At 51.9% G+C, this 19,942-nt stretch overlaps 1 protein-coding gene across 3 annotated transcripts in view; it reads left to right on the top strand.

Annotated features, from left to right (window-relative positions):
- FAM53B (family with sequence similarity 53 member B) overlaps positions 1-19,942 on the top strand; it is a 46,057-nt gene that overhangs the window by 8,231 nt on the left and 17,884 nt on the right. The window contains exons 2-4 of one of the 3 annotated variants that reach the window (XR_005821642.1): positions 5,675-5,888; positions 8,723-8,774; positions 11,592-12,217. Coding sequence is in view for 2 of the 3 variants with exons in the window: in XM_040564191.1 (XP_040420125.1) it covers positions 5,820-5,888; positions 8,723-8,774; positions 15,756-16,507 (873 nt within the window). In the remaining variant the exon portion in view is untranslated. Of the gene's footprint in view, positions 1-721; positions 893-5,674; positions 5,889-8,722; positions 8,775-11,591; positions 12,218-15,755; positions 16,508-19,942 lie in introns of those variants that run through there. The other 2 variants (XM_040564191.1, XM_040564192.1) reach the window with 2 other exon arrangements.

Genomic DNA, 19,942 nt, shown 5'->3' with positions numbered 1-19,942 from the left:
CCCCTGGTTGTTAAGGTTAAGCAGCCAAAGCAATCCTCAATTCAGCAATTCCTCAGCTTTTGGGAGCGTGGCCAACACTCACAGTGTCTCCCAGACCGTTGCAAATTCTTGTAATAAATCTCACAATTGGGAAAATAAAATAAAATTGCAGAGGTGAGCTGGTTCTTTGCCCCAGCAGGCTGGTCCCGCTTCAGCTGCTCTTCTGCGGAGACCACCTCGGTCCGGCTCCCTGGGCTTGCTCAAAATAAGCCCCAGTCCCCAAGTAAGGCGTTAGGCAACGGCTGCGGGTTTGCTCCAGGAGAACGTGCCATCTTTACAGCCATTTTTCTGGCTAAAAGCAGCCTTTAGGGTACGTCCAAGTGGCCCACGTGGCTCCATGCAGAAGTACTGGCAGCATCTCCTACCAGGGTGGCGTGGACCCGGGTGGCCACGGGGCGCTTGCCACGGCTGAGCAGGTCTGTGCCACCTCGCCAGCTGGGGACTGTCCCTCTGAAGGCGTTTCGCTGGTCCCCCCAAAAAATTTCTGTGCCACACGGCGCTGAAGAGCCCGTGTGCAGGAGCTGGACCCTTCTGGGTTTTGCCTCCTGCCGTGCACGAGGTCTCGTCCCCCCGCATGTCCGGTTGCCACCTCTCGCCTGGAGCCCCTCAGCCCCCCGGTGTGCAGCTCTCTCCTGCCAGTCGCTGTTGGCAGTGACTAATTCTGCTCTCTTTTCCTTTTCAGTCACCAGGGAGGAGGAGGCAAAGTCACCGCAACACCACTTCCGTGGAGCTGAGATGCTGAGGCAAGGCCCCACCACCCCGTCCTTTCTCTGCGTTTGTAAGGGAGTCTTTCCCCTGCCACTCCTATTCCGTAAGAGCAGGGGGGCAATAAAACTGATGGTTCCTTACTGAACTTGACAGTGTTTAATTTTTGTTAATCGCTCCTATTTTTTTGGTGAGATCACACATGGGGATGCGATCCCAGCTCTGGGGGTCTGGGCGTGCGCTGGGACTTGGGGCTCCCCCCGGCGGGTGTTTGGGTGCCTGGCTTTGCGCTCCGGCCGCTCTGATTTTTTATTCACTTAGCAATTCGTTCGTGGCTGTGGGCTGCACCCTGGCACGTCCGCGGCTCTTGGTTGTGCGGGTCCACTCGGACCAGGTTGGGTGGCTGCAGGGTGGATTCGCTGCTCGTGGTGAGCCGCGGGCTCCGGCGGTGAGCTGTTAATCATACGCACAGAGACGATGTGGATCACGGAGCCACGCGGACCTACCGAGCTCCTGACACCTTAAACACCACCAATTGCTGCTTCCCCCTCTGCTCTGCCGGCGGTCAGAAACGCGGAGGGCAGGCGAGTCTTTTACCTATTAATTAATGGCGAACGCGCATCGTTGTCTCGTTAGCCCTGGAAAAGATGGGTCTGGGTACAGGCAGCTGGCAGAGGAGGGCTGCTCGTGCTCCTGCGTTTGCTGTTTTCTGGCGTTTTGGACCCGTGGTTGAGGACTGGGGTCCCGAGAGCTGGTGGAGACCCCGCTGAGCCAGGGGCACGGGGCGAGGCAGGGGAGCGTTGCCGCCCCTTTGCTCCGAGGCTGGGGAACCTGGGGCAGCTTGTTCCTCGCCATGCACAGTCCTCCGGTGGTTTTCGGAGAGCAAAGACTGATTGTCACGCCCTGAACGGGATATTTCGCATTTATTGGAGGTTTTCACCTTGTAAATAAAAATATTTACTGGTGACGTGGAGGAGTGAGAAGCTGGACAGGACGTTTTGAGGAAGGGGAGCGAGCTGCCCAGAGCTGAGCCCCTCCAGCCTTGCTGCAGGAGTCAAGGCACTGCCCGAGAGAGGAGATGAGCCCGAGCTTGGCTCTGTGGAAATGGCAGGCCGCAAGGGTTTTTTTTCTGAATTTGTAACACAATAAATCTACAAGTTGAAAATGTACCTGCTGGTATTATTTAACTGTACCTGCTGGTATTATTTAAATGTACCTCTGGGTATTATTTAAAGCAGGGTGAGACAGACTGTGCAACGGGGAGATTCAGCATAGCCCCGAAATACCTTAATCAAATGGCATTCTGGGGACAGAGGACAGTCAGCTCCACCAAGCGAAGAGTTTTTATTATATGGACACCATCCAGTGACTGGGCAAAAAAAAATATTGCTATCTACACATTTAATTCTGCCCTTTAAAATATACTTGTTGTCCCATGGGAACCTTCTGCAGGGTTGTTGGTTCTGCTCTATAAAAAGCCCTAAAACATGTTTTCTGACTGCAGTAAGCAGTGTGGACTCTCCCCAAATTCCTGTAAGTCACCGACAGACCTGTGGTGTTTTGGAGAGGATTTGCCCACTGCCTTGTGCAGGCGCCCCAGGTTTTGTCGCAGCCGCTTTGCACAGAGGAATTTTGCTGCATGTAGCAGGAGGGGAATTGTAGCCTGACTGGTGCGAGTGGGAGGGTGTTAGCGTGCTGGAAATGTGCTCAGAGTTTGGACGGAGTGACTAGGTTTGCTTCTTCAAACATGTGGGTCTAAAACCGTGTTCAGTGAAAACGTAAAATAGACGTGAAGTGCAATTCGGTTGATCGCGGGACTTTATATCCTTAAGCGAAACTTAGAAATGATGATTTATTCTTTTCCCACTGTAATTTTTTTCGAAGACCAGCGTTCAGGTGCTGTGATGCTGCCCATAAATCAGAGCCGAGGGAAACCTCGTTCCCTCTCTGCAGCTGCGGAGGTCGCAGAGGCTGCCACTCAGTGTTTTGAAGGAGCACCCACGGTAAAAGCGCCCTTTGCTAACTTTTTGTGATTTCACTGCGCTCGTGCTGCTCATGGATGTTCCATGCAGCGATGTAGGTAACAGAGCTGGCACCAATTTGGTTATTTGGGGCTGTTTTGGGGAAAACCGGTGCTTTTCCTGCGAGCTGAGGGGAACAAGCATCTTGGGGCGGCCTGTGCGGCGGCGGGGGGCAGGAGCCTGGTTCGGGATGCCTCCAGCACTCCTGCTTGCTGGTCATTGTGATCTCTTTTCCGTTTGGACTGAGACGGTGAAAATACGTTGAGGCCAGCAGGGTTGATGAGCTTTCAGCCTTTTTGGGGGGTTAAGGAGCCCCCCCAGCAGCTCCCAGCCTGTGTCATCCCCGTGGCCGTGGCCCAAGTCTAAACTTAACCTTGGCTGAAGGATGAAGATAGTCTCTTTATCTGATGGCAAACGAGGAAATACATTTCTTAAAATAATTAATGGTCCCTGAAGACTATCTTTTTATTAGCATCCGTGTGTGTGAAAGCTTCTGCTCTATAAATACGCGGCGGTTTCCTGCTCGCAGCGCAGCGCTGACAGGGAGACCGTCCCGAATGGGCTGCCGCCCCTCGGAGCTCCAAAATCACATTTCAGTGGAAAGTTCTGCCTTTTTTTTTTTTATTTTTAATTACCATTTATTGGCGGGGGGTGCTTTAAAAACCCCACTGAGTGGCGGGGAAAACAAAAGAGCCCGTGCCTAGAGGCATGTCCTGGTGCTGGTGGGACCATTACTGGGGGATGCTGGTGGAACCACTGCTGGGGGATGCTGGTGGGATCACCGCTGGTGGGATACTGGTGGGATACTGGTGGGATACTGGTGGTGGTGGTGGTATTCCTGATGGAGATGCTGTGGGCATGGCGCCGCCGTGGGAGCTGCTGCCCGGGCTTGCCACCATGCCCGGGTGTGCGTAGCAGTCTGCTGCAGCAGCATTAATCATTACCTTAGGGAAAGATAATTATTTGTGGAGAAATCGTAGCCCGTTAACAAGGAGCCGTGCTTAACTGCTTTCCTGCTGCTGGGAACACTCATTTGATCCCGAATTCCCCTACGGCCGCCTTGCCGGCAGTGGCCCCGGCGCCCTCTGAAGCACCTCGAGGCCAGCGCGGGCGAGCGTCGCTGTCACTGCGTCAGGTCCAGCAGCAAATGTGGCCAGAAATGGGCCAGCGTGGCCCAGAAAGCTTGAGGTGGAGGAAGGGATGAGCCTTGGCTGTGGCTCAGCTGATGGAGCTGAAATGGCATTCCCAGTGACAGTCCCAGCGGTCCCAAGGAAGAGATGGGCCTGCAGAGACAGGGCCCTGGGGCACCGTGAAGGCCGTGGCGACCTTGCTGTGAGACACCGGAGTTTTGGCAGCGAGTCTAGCACCAGCGTTGCGTATTTACTTCCCCGTGGAGCTATTTCCGTGTTTCCTTGCTGCCAGGCACCTTTGGTGTGTCCCCGTTTGTCCCCTGCTACGTGCTGGTGCTGGCAGCCCTTTTTGGAGGGCTTGTGTTCGCTCCGAGCCTGCACAGGCCCAAGCCTGGGGGTCCGCGTGCCCTGACAGAGGTCCCGTGAGCTTTTGATGCTCTGAAATACTTTGCTTTTTGTATTTGATGGTTTCCGCGTGGTTGTTGGGTTGCCCAGGGGTTTATGGCGACGCTACCAGTAAATTGTATGTATGAGGCAACCAATACCCCAGAAGAAGCCAAGTCCATACCACGTGCCATCTGGAAGGGTAAATCTTTGAAACCTGCATTGATTCCCCATCCCGGCTCTGCACTCGGGGTGAACTTTGTCCTCACGAGCCCAGAGGAGGTGGTTGCTCTTCACCAGCCAGCTGGCCTTTAAATGAGCTACTCGTAACACCGGCGCGACCTCTAATCCGAGCAAACATGAAAAAGATGATTTACGAGCTGGAGAGGGAATCCGTATCAGTTTGTAATGAGGTTTAATGCTCAGCAGCGTGTTCTCAAGTATTGTCCTTAAACACTGCAATTTGGTTTTGACTGCGTGTCCCCAGATAAGAGCTTCATGCTCTTCGGATCATGCAAATGGTGGTTTTGTTTGTTTGCGTTAACTGCAAGGCAACAAAACAGGGAAACAGGATTAGAGGGGCGATTTGGGAAGAAACACTGATTTCTATAATCAGATTTGAATCGCAAGCTGTCTGCTTCTGCAGGGGGGTAAATGTATGGGAGAGGATGCCGGGAGGTGAGGCAGGGCCGGGTGCTCGTGGCCAAGGCTGCGCGGTGCCGTGTGAGCACTGCTCGCATTTTCCGATATTTGGGAATTGGGCTCCTCGTTGTGCAGCCCCGACTCAGCTTTTACTGCCTAAAGCTGCCAAGGAGATAAGGGAGGATCAGGAGACACTGTGTGGCCCTCAGAATGACGGGCAGGGAGCTCTCTCCTTCCTTGCAGGCAGCTCTGTGCCCTGTTCTGTCCCCAAAGGGGCAGGAAATGGGGAGATATGGGGGTGGCATGGGACATCCAAGGGGTTCCCAAAGGTATTGATGTGGAAGTGGCTTCTTCTGCTGGAAATCTGCTCTTGGTCACTCTGCAGGCAAGGGCTTCTGTGAGATAGCCTCTGGGGCTTTAGTGGGTCCTTGTTCTGAAGCCTCAGCCTCTCCGACACAGGGGCTGTGGGTTCCCTTTTTCAGAAGAGAGAATTAAAAAGAAATTTGTCTTTATTTGCTTGTCTGGAATACTCCTGTTCCTCAGGAGTATGTGCTCCAGGCAGCTCCTGCAAGTGCTGTGGCACAGAACAGCTTTGAGCTGATCGGGTGCCGAGGAACGCCAGCAATGCTGAAGAGCCTAAAACAAATACTCCTCGCCCCTCTCCTAACACAGCCCCTTCGCCCCATGCCTTTGGTCAGGTAAGGTGCTTCAAGTCCTCCTCTAAACCTTGTCCTCTCTCCCTTGTGCCTGCAGGGAGTCACCGGCGTTCGGCCGCAGCCCCCCGCTGCGCTCAGCCCTTTTTGGGGGAAAATGCACTGAAACGGGAGCTTCGCCAGACCATGGCTGACGGCGACCTCTGCCTGGACTCTGATGGACTCCGACGCAGGACTGCACTACCATGGTGATGATCTTAACCAAAACCCGGGAAAACAAAGGTGCTGACTCCGTAACATGCAGGACTGAGCTGGTAAGCCTTGCGAAGTGTTCGTTGACGGCTCTGCTGCTGCCGATAGCTTCGCTGTAGCTTTGTGGTGTGCTTTCTCTTTGTGCTGCAGGGCCAGATCTTTAGATCTTTTATCAGCAGTGCTCCACTGGTTTCTGCTGGGCTGCATTAATTTCCAAGGAGCAGATGATTAGCAAATGATTGGAGTGCCTTAACTTTTGCATATGTGCATTTCAGTAAGCATGCAATAGAATAAAAAGTAAAATAAAATCAATGCCGTGAATAACATGGGTTAGAAGTTGCTTTACCCAGAGCGAGCAGATGCTCGTCATTAATAGGAGGATGAGCAAGTGGGGAGCAGGATTAAGGGGGAGATGGCAGAGGCCAGGGCTGTTAGCTAACAGGCTCCCTGGCAGCCGGGAGGGATGCAAACCCAAACGAGCTGGCAACAGAAAAAAAAAATGGGGCGTCAAAATAAGTAAATGATGCTGAAATGGCAGTGGTATGAGAAGCAAGGCCAGGGTGAGCTGGTGGGGTGTAGGGCAGAGGGTGAGGGATAACGCAGAGCCATCCTATAAAGCACGCGGCGTGGCTGGCCGTGGGTGTTTGTACCTCCAGGAGAAATGGTCACAGTCGGAACAGAAAATAGTCCAAAAACTGTTCCTCACAGGGTGCAGAGAGCCCCAGATAAGGTTGCTCAAGAACACGGCAGGAAGCATCTGTCAGGATTAGCCATAGAAGGGCATTTCGAGCCTAAAAGCAATGTAAAAGCCCGAGTTTGCTGGGGATGAAGGTCTGTCTGGCCAGGCTTCCTGGGCAGATAGCGCAGGGTGCTGGGTGGTGGAGGAGGAGGCGACCAAGCCAGAGGCTTCAAGGGCTGAAATTTGGGAAAGAAAACTGTTGATATATTAGGAAAGCGTCAATGCTGCAGTGTTGGCTCCTGCCAGGAAGGCAGCATCTCCTGCGAGGGGGCACACTGAGCGTCAGCTCTGGTCATGCCCCAGAAAGGTGTAGGAGCCTGGGCAAGGGTCCTGTCCCTGCACATCTCCCCAGGGAGCTGCTGTCTGTGCAGGAGGACAGTCGGCTGCATAAAGGCTGAAAAGTTTCCTCTCCACGTCGCCCAGTGAGCAGGCAGTGCTGGGAGGGCTGCGGAGCTGCACCACCAAGCTTTGCCCTCCCTTGCTTGCTGGGTGCCTCCCAGTGCTGTGTCAGTAGCACAGCTGGCTTGTCCCGGCAAGATGTTCACAAGAAGTCTGATCTAGCAAAGAAAGCAGGAGTGTTTCCATTGACTTCAGGGGAACACCAGAGAGCGAATCCTAAATAAAATAAAGGTCTGAGCAGCAGGGCACCATCGCCAGCTGAAGACCCATGGACTCGTTGGTTGTTTTATATCCCAATCTGATCTTAGACTAAGCTCTTACAAAATGGTCATTACACTCAGTGTGAGGCATACATCATTTGAAGATGTTCCTCTCCCTTCCTCATTCGTGGGCATTAGCTTGTCTCTGAGCAAGGCCTGCAGAAGCGCGCTGTCAAAAATGCTGCTTTTCCTGGGGTTTGTCCCATTTCCATGGTTGCTGCACTTTGGCCGCTCTTTGGAGACAGCTGCACGTCCTCCTTGCCTCCTGGTTAATTTTACCCGCCTTTACTTAAAAAGATGGTGACTCGCAGATAGAAGTATCTTTATTTCACCTACAAAAGTGGCACATTCTCCAAAAGAGGTGATGGGCCCTTACTCACCTTCTTCTCATCTGCAAAAATTATTGCTTTCTGCCTCCACATCCCAATACCTTCTGTAGGGGCAGCATTCCGTACGTGAAGTGGGATTGTTTTGTTGGATTGCTCTGCAGGGGCTGTGCCAGCAGTTGGTATATCATTATTATTATTATTATTATTATTATTATTATTATTATTGTTGTTGTTGTTGTTGTTGTTGTTGTTGTTGTTGTTGTAGTTGTTATTATTACGTGAGCATGCAAGGTGTAAAAGATGAATCAGGAGAGAAGGTGTGATTGTGGTGGCCTAATTCCAGATAAAACACAGCAGTGGCAGCGCAGATGGACGCGGAGCGCATGCCAGCGCTTTGCTCAGATGAAGTAAAGCCTCGTTCAGAGGGGACGGAGCTGCCAGGACAGACAGTTCGGAAGCAGAATACGGGTATTTTGGGGGAGAACAAAAGAACAATTAGTATGAAAGTGTGTTGTTGCGGGCATAGCTGAAATGGCGTGCAACTCCAGATGACATTGATTTATTGTATATAGAACCATCCATGCCCATTTTTAGAAGTCTGATGTTTTGTCGTACACAGTCAAGAGGAAAATTCTTGGAAAAAAAGAGCGTGAAAAACCAACTGGGCTTATTTAGTGCCCATATAGTGGCATTTTTCCCTATTTTTAGTGCACATTGGCACCATCCGGATGCAGAATCCTCAGGAAAAATGCTGGGGTGAGTCTCAGAAACACGCTATATGTTTAAAAAAAAAGACATAGCTGCTCTGTGTCTAGATGGGAGACCTTCATGAGCTTGGAGTGGGTCAACCACCATTGCTGCTCCTGTCCTGCCCCGTCCAGTGTTACAGCTAAACTCCTAGTTTAGTTTCTGCAGTTTTGGGTCCAGGACCTGGCTGCAGCTGTTCCTGTGGGCAAGGACTAGCTGTAGGAGCGATGGTTTGCAAGTTCAGGTCTCAACACTGACTCTCCGCAGCATGTAATTAACCTCGATTTCGCTGAGGGAAGACGAAGGAAGATAACGTGTCGATCAGGAGGCAAGGCTGCGCCCTCGGGTGCTTCGCTCTGTCCCTGGATGGCGCGCGTCGGTCGAGTCTGCGAGACGTGAATAGTTTTTCTGGTTGTTTTCAGCACACTCCAAAGATGAGTCAAGGACCTACGCTCTTCTCTTGTGGCGTTATGGGTAAGTAGCCAAAATTTCGTTCTGTATTTCCTTCACCTCCGCTCCCATCTCCTCGGCCATGTGCGGGAAGATGTACTGACCTTCTGGAGCCCTCCTAAAAATGTTCCCCTGCAGATCCCAGCAGGGGTGACCCCGGGCTACAGCCCCTTGGTGCCACAAGGTGCAGTGTCACCCGGTGTGGGAAGCCCCTTAGTGGTGGCCGTCACGGCCAGGCCACCCTCTTTCCCAGGGGCGGTCTCCTGCCCTCCCGTCCGTGCTGGGTGAATTGCTTGTCTCCCGCCCCGCAGGGCTTTGATAGATGTGATTATTTTTAGAATTACTTGTATTGTTGGGATTATAAGCATCTGGGGTCCGAGACTATGTTTCTCAGGGGTTTGCGTACCCAGCCCACGACCATGGCTCTGCATGATGCAAATAATAAATATATTATCACTAAAATGTTCCACTGCTTGGCACGATGTGTTTGGTCATGCCTCAGACAATAATGAAAATATCTTTTTTTTGCCTTTAACAGTAACGTAAGCTGTTGTATATGGTGTTTAATACCTTTTGTGGCAAAGCTCTCTATCATCTGTTATGCTGAACAGTCTCTGAAATTGATGGGGGATTGGTGCATTGGCCCATGATCCCAAAAAACCAATGATGCAGGAGGATGTGCCCCTATATTGTGTTCTTTGGGTTTTGTAATGGGGAGCCAGTCACTAGGCGAAGTCTCAAAACCCAATTAAAATTGTAGGTCAAGTTCGAGCCAAGCTACTTGGTATGAAAGCCAATGCTTTACAGACAAAGAGGCTACCCCTTTTCTTCGTGGACACAACTCTCATTAGCGTTAATGGGAGCTGAGCACATGCATTGAGGGGAGATATTTCCCAAGCTCTCTGATAACTTGAGTCAATTGAAGGAGGGGGGGAAGATGGAAAATGTTTTGATTTTTTTTTTCAGATGAAAGTCACAAGCTTCCAAGTCAAGAATGGGTAGAAACAGTCGGTTCCCTTTCTCCTGCCTGTCAAAAATGAGTAAGGGACAAAGAAACCCAATCAGATGGTTTTGTCTTGTGCTGTGGCACTGGCAGGCTCTTCCACGAATATGAAGAGCCTAAGCCTAATTGAAAATCAGCTTGGTGTTAATAGCTTTTACAAAGCCTTTTGCGTCCTCCTAGCGCGGTGCTGGTCTTCCTTGGCTGCCAAATTATCCTGTTCCCAAGGCAACCCAATCTCACCTCCTTGACCACAGCTTACCATGTAATTGTCTTTGTCATGCCCAGTCAAGAGGAGCGAGTCCCTGGCATGTCAGAGCATTGTGTGGTTGGTGCTTAATTTTTTAGGCGTCTTTCCCGAACGCTCTTCTTGATGCCTCCAAACCTGGGCCACAGTCACAAACCAACTCAACGCTGAAACTTGCTCAACGTTTTAAATAAGTCCCAGGGTTATGACGGCCCTGAATGTGCAACTGGGTGAATATTTCAGGTCAGAGGGCCAAGAGGGAAAGCAGGGAGGTGAATAAACACAGCGAGGTTTGGAGTGGTGGCAGAGCAGCCTTGTGCTGTGTCCCATGGAGACAAGGTCCAAGTGCTGGGGCTTCTCACCACCATCAGCATGGGGACACGTGTCTGCAGGAGGGAGCAGGAAGAGGTTGGTCGAGGCCCCAGGGGTGCGCAATAACCCACAACCAACAAACCCGGCTGGCCTACGCTGGCAAGCCAAGAGTCGTGCCGATATGTGGCATAATGTGAATTTTCATGCCACTTGCTTCCTGCTTAACTCAGCAGCAAAGCATTAGAGGCGGCCCTAAAGCTTCATGTGAAGACCATGGGTGCCCCACTTTGTCTCTTGCCCTAGGGGATGCCAGAGACAAGGATTGCTCCCATTGCCAAATTCGGTATTGGTGTCCTCAAAACAAGTCTTGAGTCAAAACATAAATACCACAAATGTCTCGGTACGGGCACTCCAGCAGCATCGCAACAGGCAGCACGAGCCACTCTGCCAAGAACATTGCCTGCAAAAAGTTCTGAAAAACACTTTGAAGGGGAAAGGAGTAAACTGAGTCCCACACATTTTAGATGTAAGATGTACTAAACTCTGTAAGGATCTGAAAACTGGTTATAGGTTATAATATATCTCAGTATATGAGTAAGCATCATTAAAGGCTTGATATGTCAGATGGTACAATGTTAGATCCGCTTCTTTTGATTTTCAGATTTATTAATAATACTTTGTCAGTGGGATGACAGAAATATTAGTTAAAAGACTGTTGAATTTATAGTTCTAGGCGTTTCATCTTTAATTTTCATCCTAGCAAAGGGCTACATAAATAAACAAAAACGTTTTTTCCTCTTCTCCTTGATGGGTCCTTGAAAATCCTGGGAGTGTAGGAATTGTCCTGTTACTGGACGGAGATTTTTTTCCTTCTCTTCCCTTGCGGTCTCCATCACATGTCCTCCAGCAAAAGAGTGCGTTAGAGAAAGAAACGAGCATTTTAGAAAGTTTGGGTATTACTTTTGGCTTTCTGTATTGAAAGTTTTCCGTCTGCGGGTGGACGGCAGTGGAAGCTGCACACTATTTTAACAACACGTTGGAAATATTGACCAACCCCTCTTTAGCAGGTAAGTAAGAAGTGTTTGGCACCTCAACGGGTAGCAGCTGAGGAACGGGCACGTTTTTACCAAAACGGTGTTGAATTTCCCTCCGATGTACAGGCTATCAGCACAAAGAGGGTGCACACGTTGCCTGTTCTCAAGCAGTAGGTTTGGGGGCTGTTGTTTGCGTTTCCCCCTGGAGCACAGCTCCACGCGTTGTATTTTAATCTGATTTGTGCCAGGGGAAAGCAGGAGGGCCGTCAGGCTCTGTGGCGCTGCCTTCAGCTAATTGCAAGCATCAGATTTGTTCCACGTTGTGGAATCATCTCCTGAACATAAACAGGGGGCAGTGGAAAATACAGGCTGCCTTTTCCCCGGTGCGCGGGGGCCAGGAGGCTAAAAATCGACGCGAACACCATGTGAAAAAGGGAGTTGGATGTGCACCCGCATGAAGAGAAATGTTTGGGTTAGGATCCAAACAGAATTTATCTGCCAAAAAGGAGGAAAAAAAATTGATTGAAACCCGTAATTACTTTACAAGTTGCTGTAATAAATTATGTATGAATGTAAATTATTTCACAGGAAAAGAACGTGGAGGAAACTTGAGCAGAAGGATCATGCATTATGTATAAAAAGGAGCTGTAAAAATATTATAGCAGCACATTTGTGCCGTTATAGTTAAAGTTGTGTCAGCATTTTGATTTTACACCCTTCTTCTCTGTGGTTATGAGCATGGCTATTAAAATTTACTCCGTGTCATCGGAGGAACGCAGCCCCTCAGCAGGCGTTTCGGCAGCCGCCGGCCATCCCGAAGGTGCAGGGGAAGAAATGCAAACATTTCCCTGGGCTCCAGGCTTCCTTTGGGGTACCGAGACCCCAAATCAGGTTGGTTACTTCCACTGAAGTTTCAACAGGACCTCCTTCACCTGTGGTGCCCGTAGATGAAATGCCCGTCCTCGTTCTGGCGGTGTGTGCGCAAAGCTCGCCCGGCCCGGGCTGGCGTGGGTGGGCTCCAGTCTCTGGGGTACTTGGAGGGAATGGGATCCCCCTGAGGCTCATGGTGCCCAAATCTTGGAGGAAGGCCTGCGGCACGGCACAGGTAGCAGCAGGGCTTGGGGTGCCACGCTGGGGCTGCTCTCAAGCTCGCTGTCGGTCTGGCCCTTTGGTGGTCGTTTGCTGCAGGTGGAGAGGTTCGTTCCTCCTCTCTCCTGGCTGCAGGCAGCGATTTCACTCGAAATTGCCTTGGGTGAAGTTTTCTGGTCCATCAGCGACTAATCTTTATGAATAGAACAGAACAGAACAGTTCAGATTAGTTGGAAGGGACCTACAAAGATCATCCAATTGCCTGACCACTTGAGGACTAACCGAAAATTAAGACGTTATTGAGGGCGTTATATAAATGTCTCTTGAACACTGACAGCCATGGGGCATCAACCACCTCTCCAGGAAGCTTGTCCCAGTGTTTGCCCACCCTCACGGTAAAGAAATGTTTCCTAATATCCAGTCTGAACGTCACCTGGCTCAGCTTTGTGCCATTACAGTACAGCTACAGTAAACCCGGTGCCTTCATCTGATGGGAGCCAGCTGTGCAGGGATCTCAGGGCTGTTCAGAGGACACCACCAGTCTCCTTGATTCTGGAACAAAGCTTCTGAGACCTCAGGACCTGGACTTGTTTGATGTGGTGAAGGTTACCTGGAGAAAAAGGTGGATGTTGTTCCAAGTAAATCGGGAAAGGGTGAGATGGGGGTAAAACCAGAAATAATGCAAGCTGCTCTAGATTGAAGGGTAGCAGGATTTAAAAGGTAGCTTGCTTTAAACCCGATAAAGCCATCCCCGTTTAGTTGATGGACATGTTCAGCAAGTGACTTAAAATGTTTAGTTTAGTAGCTTTAAGTTAAAATCCAGAAGTAAGAGGCTCAGGCTATTTCATCTGAGGACACCGACAGCCAAGAAGGACCCATTTAACCAGGGAGAAGAGCTCCACGTGCCACAGCTACATCGGACCTTTGTTGCAAATGTTCTTCCATCGTTTTCCGATAGGCAAACGAGCGTTTTCCAGCAAAGCAGTTTTCTTCTGAGCCGAGGAGTTCTCTCGGTGGATTTTATCCTGGAACAAATTGTTGCCTCTGGGTAAACCAAGCTGAGGTTTGTAATTTAAGAAAATTAATACAGGCTTAACTGCAGCAGTATTAATGGCTCCACTGCAATTATCGTTATCAGTGTTCTCGGGACATGAATCTCAGTCTTAAAAAATTGAACAGAAAAAGCCATTTTTCCTCACAGGGCTTTCCAGGGTCATTTAATTACACCCCCAACCCCTAGACTATCCTCATTTTTGATTTGTGTTTCCATTGGTGTCAGGGCAGACACTTTGCATTGAAAAAACATTTTTGGGGCTGTTGTGGGGTTCATGCTGGGACGGGCTGTGCTGCCCTCGTCCCAGGGGGTTAGTGGCAGCAGGGGGCCAGCACCCCACGCACAAGCACCTCCTGGATGGGAGCTGCCCCGCCAGGCACCCGGCTTCCTACAGCACGTGCTGAGCACAAAGGAAAAAAGCAAATAATAACCTGAAGTCATTGCTCGGGTTAACAGCACGCTTACAAGTTTCCTTGTAATTTTTTTTTAAAGATTTATAGCTGTTTGTGCAGGAGTAATGTTGGGAGAGGAAGGTATCCTGTATCCTCTCATACAAGCTTACCGAGGCCTGATGTAAAACGTGACGTCTGGGCCTGGGGGTCGTGGCAGCTTGCCATAAAAAATTAGCTTCTATTTCTGTTTCTTTTGTCTGGTGACCCGACCCGAGAAATCTCTCTGCTGGCAGCATAATAAGGGGGGAAAATAATAAAGATCTAAACATAGATGTGATTGTTTAGCACGGGTTTCTCACTTTTCATTGTGCTTATTGAAATGAGGAGAGCCACGGGTAAAGTATGGCACGGTGGCTCAGTGCGGCGCCAGGCTGCTCGTGGATGGAGCTGGTTTGGGGGGAAAATAGGAAAAGTAGCCAAGAGTGGTGTAGGGACGTGAGCTTACAGAGCTTACAGAGGCCCCGGGCGTGACCTCCTGGCTGGAAGCGACCTGTGCGAGGAAGCAGTCGGTACCACTGCATCTTCCTTATCGCCAGGCTGTACCTGCAGCTGCAGGGTGGGTACGGCTTTGAACTCATAGCTCAGCTGTCTAAATGGAAAAAAAAAAATAGAAAAAAAACTCTAAAAAATGCTGCACAAGTTAGATATGATCACACGAAACTTCGCAGCAACGGTTAGCCAGCACGCTTTGCCTCTGTGTGCAGCAGCCGACGACAAAAGCAGTACCAGAGGTCTGTCGGGTGATTACTTTTTTCCATCGCAGCAGCCGGGGCTGGAGCCCTACCACGGTTTTCCTGTCGAGCATCAACTGCAAGTCTGCACAGAGCCCTGCTAGCCTTAGCAGCCCGTGCCAAAGAGCCGGGCCCCGACGGTCCTCCTCTTTCTTCTTTTATAGTCAGGGAACCATGTGTGGGAATGAGCTCATCGTGCTTAAATCCTCTTTTTGCACGGTCATCGCGGGGATCTCCGCGTGCAGCTGCAGCCTGGCTCGCGGGCTCGCCGCATCGAGCCCTAAGTGGCTGTCGGCCCCTTGCCACGCACGTCTCAGGTGCGGAGGGAACCGTGGATTTGGGAGGCACGGGTTTCTCGGAGCTTGGCCCAGGGCGTCCCCAAATCCACCCGATGAAATTAACGCCTTCGTTAACGCCCCGAAAGCACGTGGCAGGTCTTTTGTTGGAAGGCAAGTGCGAAATGGGCAAAACTGCAGGTGGGCAAATTCCTGAGCGGACAAACTAATCGAAAAAGAGAGGGAGAAAATGTAAACATTCAGCATCCAGCGTGGCTAACAGCAAGACAGCCCGATGGCTGTAGGGATGGCTTTTGGTTCCCTGTAGGCTCTGGTGTCCTTGGCACAGGGAAGCAGTGCCCCTGTACCCGTTTTGCCCCAACATTGCCTCAGCTTTGGGCTCTTCACTTAATATTTTTTTGTGAACCTCTCGGGCAATTGTTGATTGTAGAGCCCCGGATGAAACGAATCCATCCGAGGCACGATTTATCGCAGAGATCTGGCAGTGACCGTGTCGTTTCGTACTGCTGAATTCCCCTTGGCTAGTGCAATCTGGATATTCGGAGGCGTGTTTTTATCGGCTCCGAGCAGTTTCGCTCCTGCTGCGATTATCATTTTGTCTCTCTCTCCATCTACGCCACAGCAACCGTGCTGCTGGCGGTTTGGAAAACCATATTCCAAGAGTTAATTAATTTGTACTGGAAAATGTCCCATATGCTACTCTTTGTTTATGGACGTGGAAAGCGAGTCGCAGAATTAATTAATGCTAATGCCTGCGCGCGCGTGTGTGTTTTTGTCATTTCTGAACCAGAAAATGACAGATGGGGAGACCTCAGCAGGAAGTGTCCACTGCAGATCGAGCAGCCGGGCGCCAGCATCTGGGACTGCCTGGCGGACAAGGGCGAGGAGGGCTCGCTGTGGCCGCGGGAGGCCACCAGCACCTGCTCGGTGACCAACCTCATCAAAGACCTCAGCCTCAGCGACCCCCACGGCAACCCCTCGGCGCCCCCCAGCAAGCGCCAGTGCCGCTCGCTCTCCTTCTCGGATGAAATGTCCAGCTGCAGGACATCATGGAGACCCTTGGGCTCCAAGGTCTGGACGCCGGTGGAGAAGAGGCGGTGTTACAGCGGGGGCAGCGTGCAGCGCTACTCCAACGGCTCCGCCACCATGCAGAGGAGCTCCAGCTTCAGTCTCCCGTCCCGCTCCCACCCGCTGGCCTCCTCCTGCGACCACCCCGCGCTGGCCAGCCGCCTGGGCTGCCAGGCGAGGAAAACGGGGCCCAGCGGGCCGGGAGGCGACACGTGGAGCCCCGAGGGCGGTCGGGCGGACATGCAGAGGTCCCTGTCCTGTTCTCACGACCGCTTCTCCTCCTCGGAGCCCGGCCCGCCCTCGGCGAGCAGCACGCCCGCCTCCACGCCGCAGCTGGGCCGCCGCGCCGGAGGGCTGTGCCGCAGCCGCTCGCAGCCCTGCGTCCTCAACGACAAGAAGGTGGGCGTCAAGCGGCGCAGGCCCCAGGAGGCGCAGGAGCAGCGGCCGTCGCTCGACCTGGCCAAGATGACCCAGGTAAGGGCGGGCAGGGGGCTCCGGGGCGCACGAGTCCCCTCGGGATGGGGGCTCGGGGCAGCGCCGGCCGCCGGCCCCAGCTCCGTGCTGCGGTTCCCCTCGCTCTGGGCCTCCCAACGCAGGGTGTCCCAGCGCGCTCGGCTTTGCTGTCCGTGATAAAACTCCTGGCTGTGCTTCATCAGGTGAGGCCGAGAAAGATCCTGGGGTTTTCTCTCCTCGCCTTATAGCATGAACATCCCATGCGATAAAGTCGTTTTTCCCCCTCTTGCAAGGATGGGATATTTTATGGCATTTCATGCCTGGCAGCTCGATGGGTGTTCGGATGAGCTCATTCGTGTTGGAGGAAGCGATGAGTTTTTCTTCTCCAGAAGAGCTTAAAAGATAAAAAGGGCCAGAGAATTACATGTTGGGGTGACTGCAGGGGCACAATGCAAGGCATTGCAGTCATCTTTTGATAAACCCCGCCAGTAACATTTAATATGCTAAGCTTATTTTATTAGCCAACAGGCCGGACAGGCAGTAAAAACGGCTTACACTTGCTGTTACATTTTACTAGCCACCGGTTGCAATAACACCACTGGCATCACCGAAGGCCTTTCCGTTTCCTTGCATCGGTGGAAATGTTTCTAAAATACGTGGCTGTGTTCATTGGTGCCGTACCCAGCGACTGCTTCTCTTCCTGTGGGTCTTTTTCCAGGAGGAGCTGGCGATGATGAGGGTGGTGGGAGGAGGCACGGCGCCGCCGTGCCCAGGGTGCAGCCTGAGGCTGGAGGAGGGATTTTTGGGGACGTGTATGGGGCAGGATTCACCGCCATGCTGCACCCGGTGCCATGCTGGCGTTTGCAGCAGGCTGGCTCTGAATGTTTTGTCCTATCATCAAGTCCTCACCCCAGATAAGGTGGAAATGGTGGTGGTGGTCCAGGCATCTACTTGCCTTTTTTTCTCCCCTTCCTCCTTATTCTCTCTCCGTGCACAGCCGCTCATTGCTCCATCTGTACGCGCAGGGCAGAACGTCCCACAAGCCCGTGTGAGAGTTTCATGGTAACCCAAAGCCTGCAAAAGGCCCAAATTGCCTGAAAACTGCAGGGAGAGCAACTTCCATCAGCTGCCAGCGGCAGGGAGGGGGCAAGGCAGGGTAACCCCAGATCGTCGTCGGAGTCCTGGGGAGCCCAGCATGGAGAAGCGATACCGGGGCTCCTTGCAGGCTGTGTCTGATTGCAATTACATCGCTCTCGGCCAGAGGAGAAGTTGCAGAGCATTGGCCACGCTCCTCCAGCTCTCTGAGGAAGCTGCTTCTCTGCTTATTCCTCGCTTTGAAATGAGCGTTATGAAAAAAAAAAAAAAAGCAGGTTTTTGGCTTCCCGCTCCCTGCGAAATGACTCGGCGCGCTCTATGCATAGCAAGTCTTAAGCCGACCTGTTATTGATAGCAGGAGGTCTCGGCAGTCCCACGAGCATGATTAGGATTGTTCTCCTTGGTGCTGCTGTTGCCACCCGTGCTGATGACTGCAGCTTTCGTCGAGGCTCCATCAACAACCGGCAGCGTGAGAGGAGGTCGCACGGGGCTGTGGAAAGGGGTTGGCAAAGCCCACGTCGTGCGGTGGATGGGGGGAGAGGGGAAGGAAGTGGCCCCGAGCCCAGGTGCCGGGACTGGGAAATGTGCTGCGCCTTTTTCTGCGTGCCCAGACGTGGCTGGCGAACCCTTCCTCATCCACATTTCCTCCGACGGCGTTTTCTGAGACCGTGTTTGGAAACGCAAGGCGTAATTGCAGTAAATGCAAGTTCGTACCTAAATGCACACGAGGGTTTAGGAGGAGCCGTGTGAATGAAGGCTCTTGTGTGCTTATCGCAGGCTTTTGATGTGTCTGGGTACTTTGGTGTGGAAAGACGTTTGTGCCACAGTTTTGTGCGTGGGTGTGCAGTACCAAAATCGAGTGCAATAGCTAAACACACAGAGCCGGCTGCACGTGTGCAACGGGGCAGCTTGGCTCAGTTGCCCACTGGTATTTGCTTGCCGTGGCCAGAAGTTTGACCCGCAGCACTGAATTTGTTCAACACATCCTTCTCTATAAGCTGCTCACCTTTGAGAGGAGCTGAAGGCACTCCTTAGGTACTCAAGGTACTCGAGACCTTTCGGGATTAAACCAAAATGCCGAATGAGTTGCAAAGCTGCACGAGTTGATGGATTGCTGCACGTGTGCCCCAGCTGCATCTGCTGGAGTACTCGGTGGTGAACAAAGGGAAGAGATAAAAGGAACTGTACTATTTTTATTCGCCTCGCTATTTTGAGAGTCCACGCTATGGTTGCCATCTCGGAGCGGCGCTTGCGCCATGGGGAGATGAGCAAAACAGGGCTTCTGCAGATTGTGGAGGAGGGCGAGCTGCAGGGTGGGGATTGATAGAGAAGAAATAAAAAGGAGCAGGACTCCCTTACAAACCACGTTATTTTTAAAATTGCCATCCTATTGCAGTTTTCTTGGGTATAAGTCGCAGTCCCGGGCCTTTGTGGTTGCAGTTGTTTGTGCAGATGGGGAAAAAAAGAGTGGCTGCGTGCTCAGCAGGGGAAGGAGCGGGCAGGGTGGGAGACGGTTGGGGCCGGGCTGCGCAGGACAGGTAGCACCTGCTCGGCAGGGCTGAAGGACCCAAGGGGGCACTGCTGGCGGCTGGGAGGGCAGGGAGAAGCTGTCTGTCTGTCCTCGCTCATCGCTTTGCTCCAGCCAGCCCGGGGGGCATCACAGGGAGCGCCGCGGGGCGGGCACCGCGCTGTGCCGGCCGGCAGGGACCAAACTCCCGAGGTCACAGCTGTCGTGGGCTCCAGCGCTTTGATCCCTCATTAAGGGAATTAATGAGTTTATCTTTCAAAATGCTTAAGAAGCATTTTTTTTTTTTTCCTAAAAGTTCCTTGTGATATTTCTGCTCTTTAATTGCCGGCCTTGGCAAACGAAGGGCTGGGAGAGGGAGGGTGGCCGGTAGGGAAAAGGAAAGGAAAGGAGACGGTCCGCCCTGCCCTCACTGCTGGCAGACAGACCCAGGGCTCAGGGCATCACCAGCTCCTGGTGGTGCCAACCCCTCCCAAGGCATCCCTTCGCCCTCTCTAAAAGTCATCGTGGCAAAATTGTTTGTGACATTTTTCTACTGAGCTGAAAGCAGAGGGGGATACGTGTCACAGCGAGGCGCAGACCCGCTGCGGACTTACAGACTTAACGGCCCTGGAAGTGCAATTACTTACCTTTTGCCATAAATTGAGCCCTTTCACTTTTAGGAAGTAGGTGGAAGAGTAACCTCAGGCAATTAAAAAAAAATAAGTGGTAAAAATAATTGAACGCACAATGAACGTTCAACACAACCCCAGCCGGATCATGCCCACAAGCGTTGTGAGCTGCTCCTGGTGACATGCGGAAAGGGCTGGCTTGGTCTTTCAGAAGAAAAGTGACGC

The sequence above is a fragment of the Cygnus olor genome, chromosome 7 (assembly GCF_009769625.2).
Source record: "Cygnus olor isolate bCygOlo1 chromosome 7, bCygOlo1.pri.v2, whole genome shotgun sequence".
Lineage (NCBI taxonomy): Eukaryota > Metazoa > Chordata > Aves > Anseriformes > Anatidae > Cygnus > Cygnus olor.
This window is presented reverse-complemented; position numbering and strand designations above follow the sequence as displayed.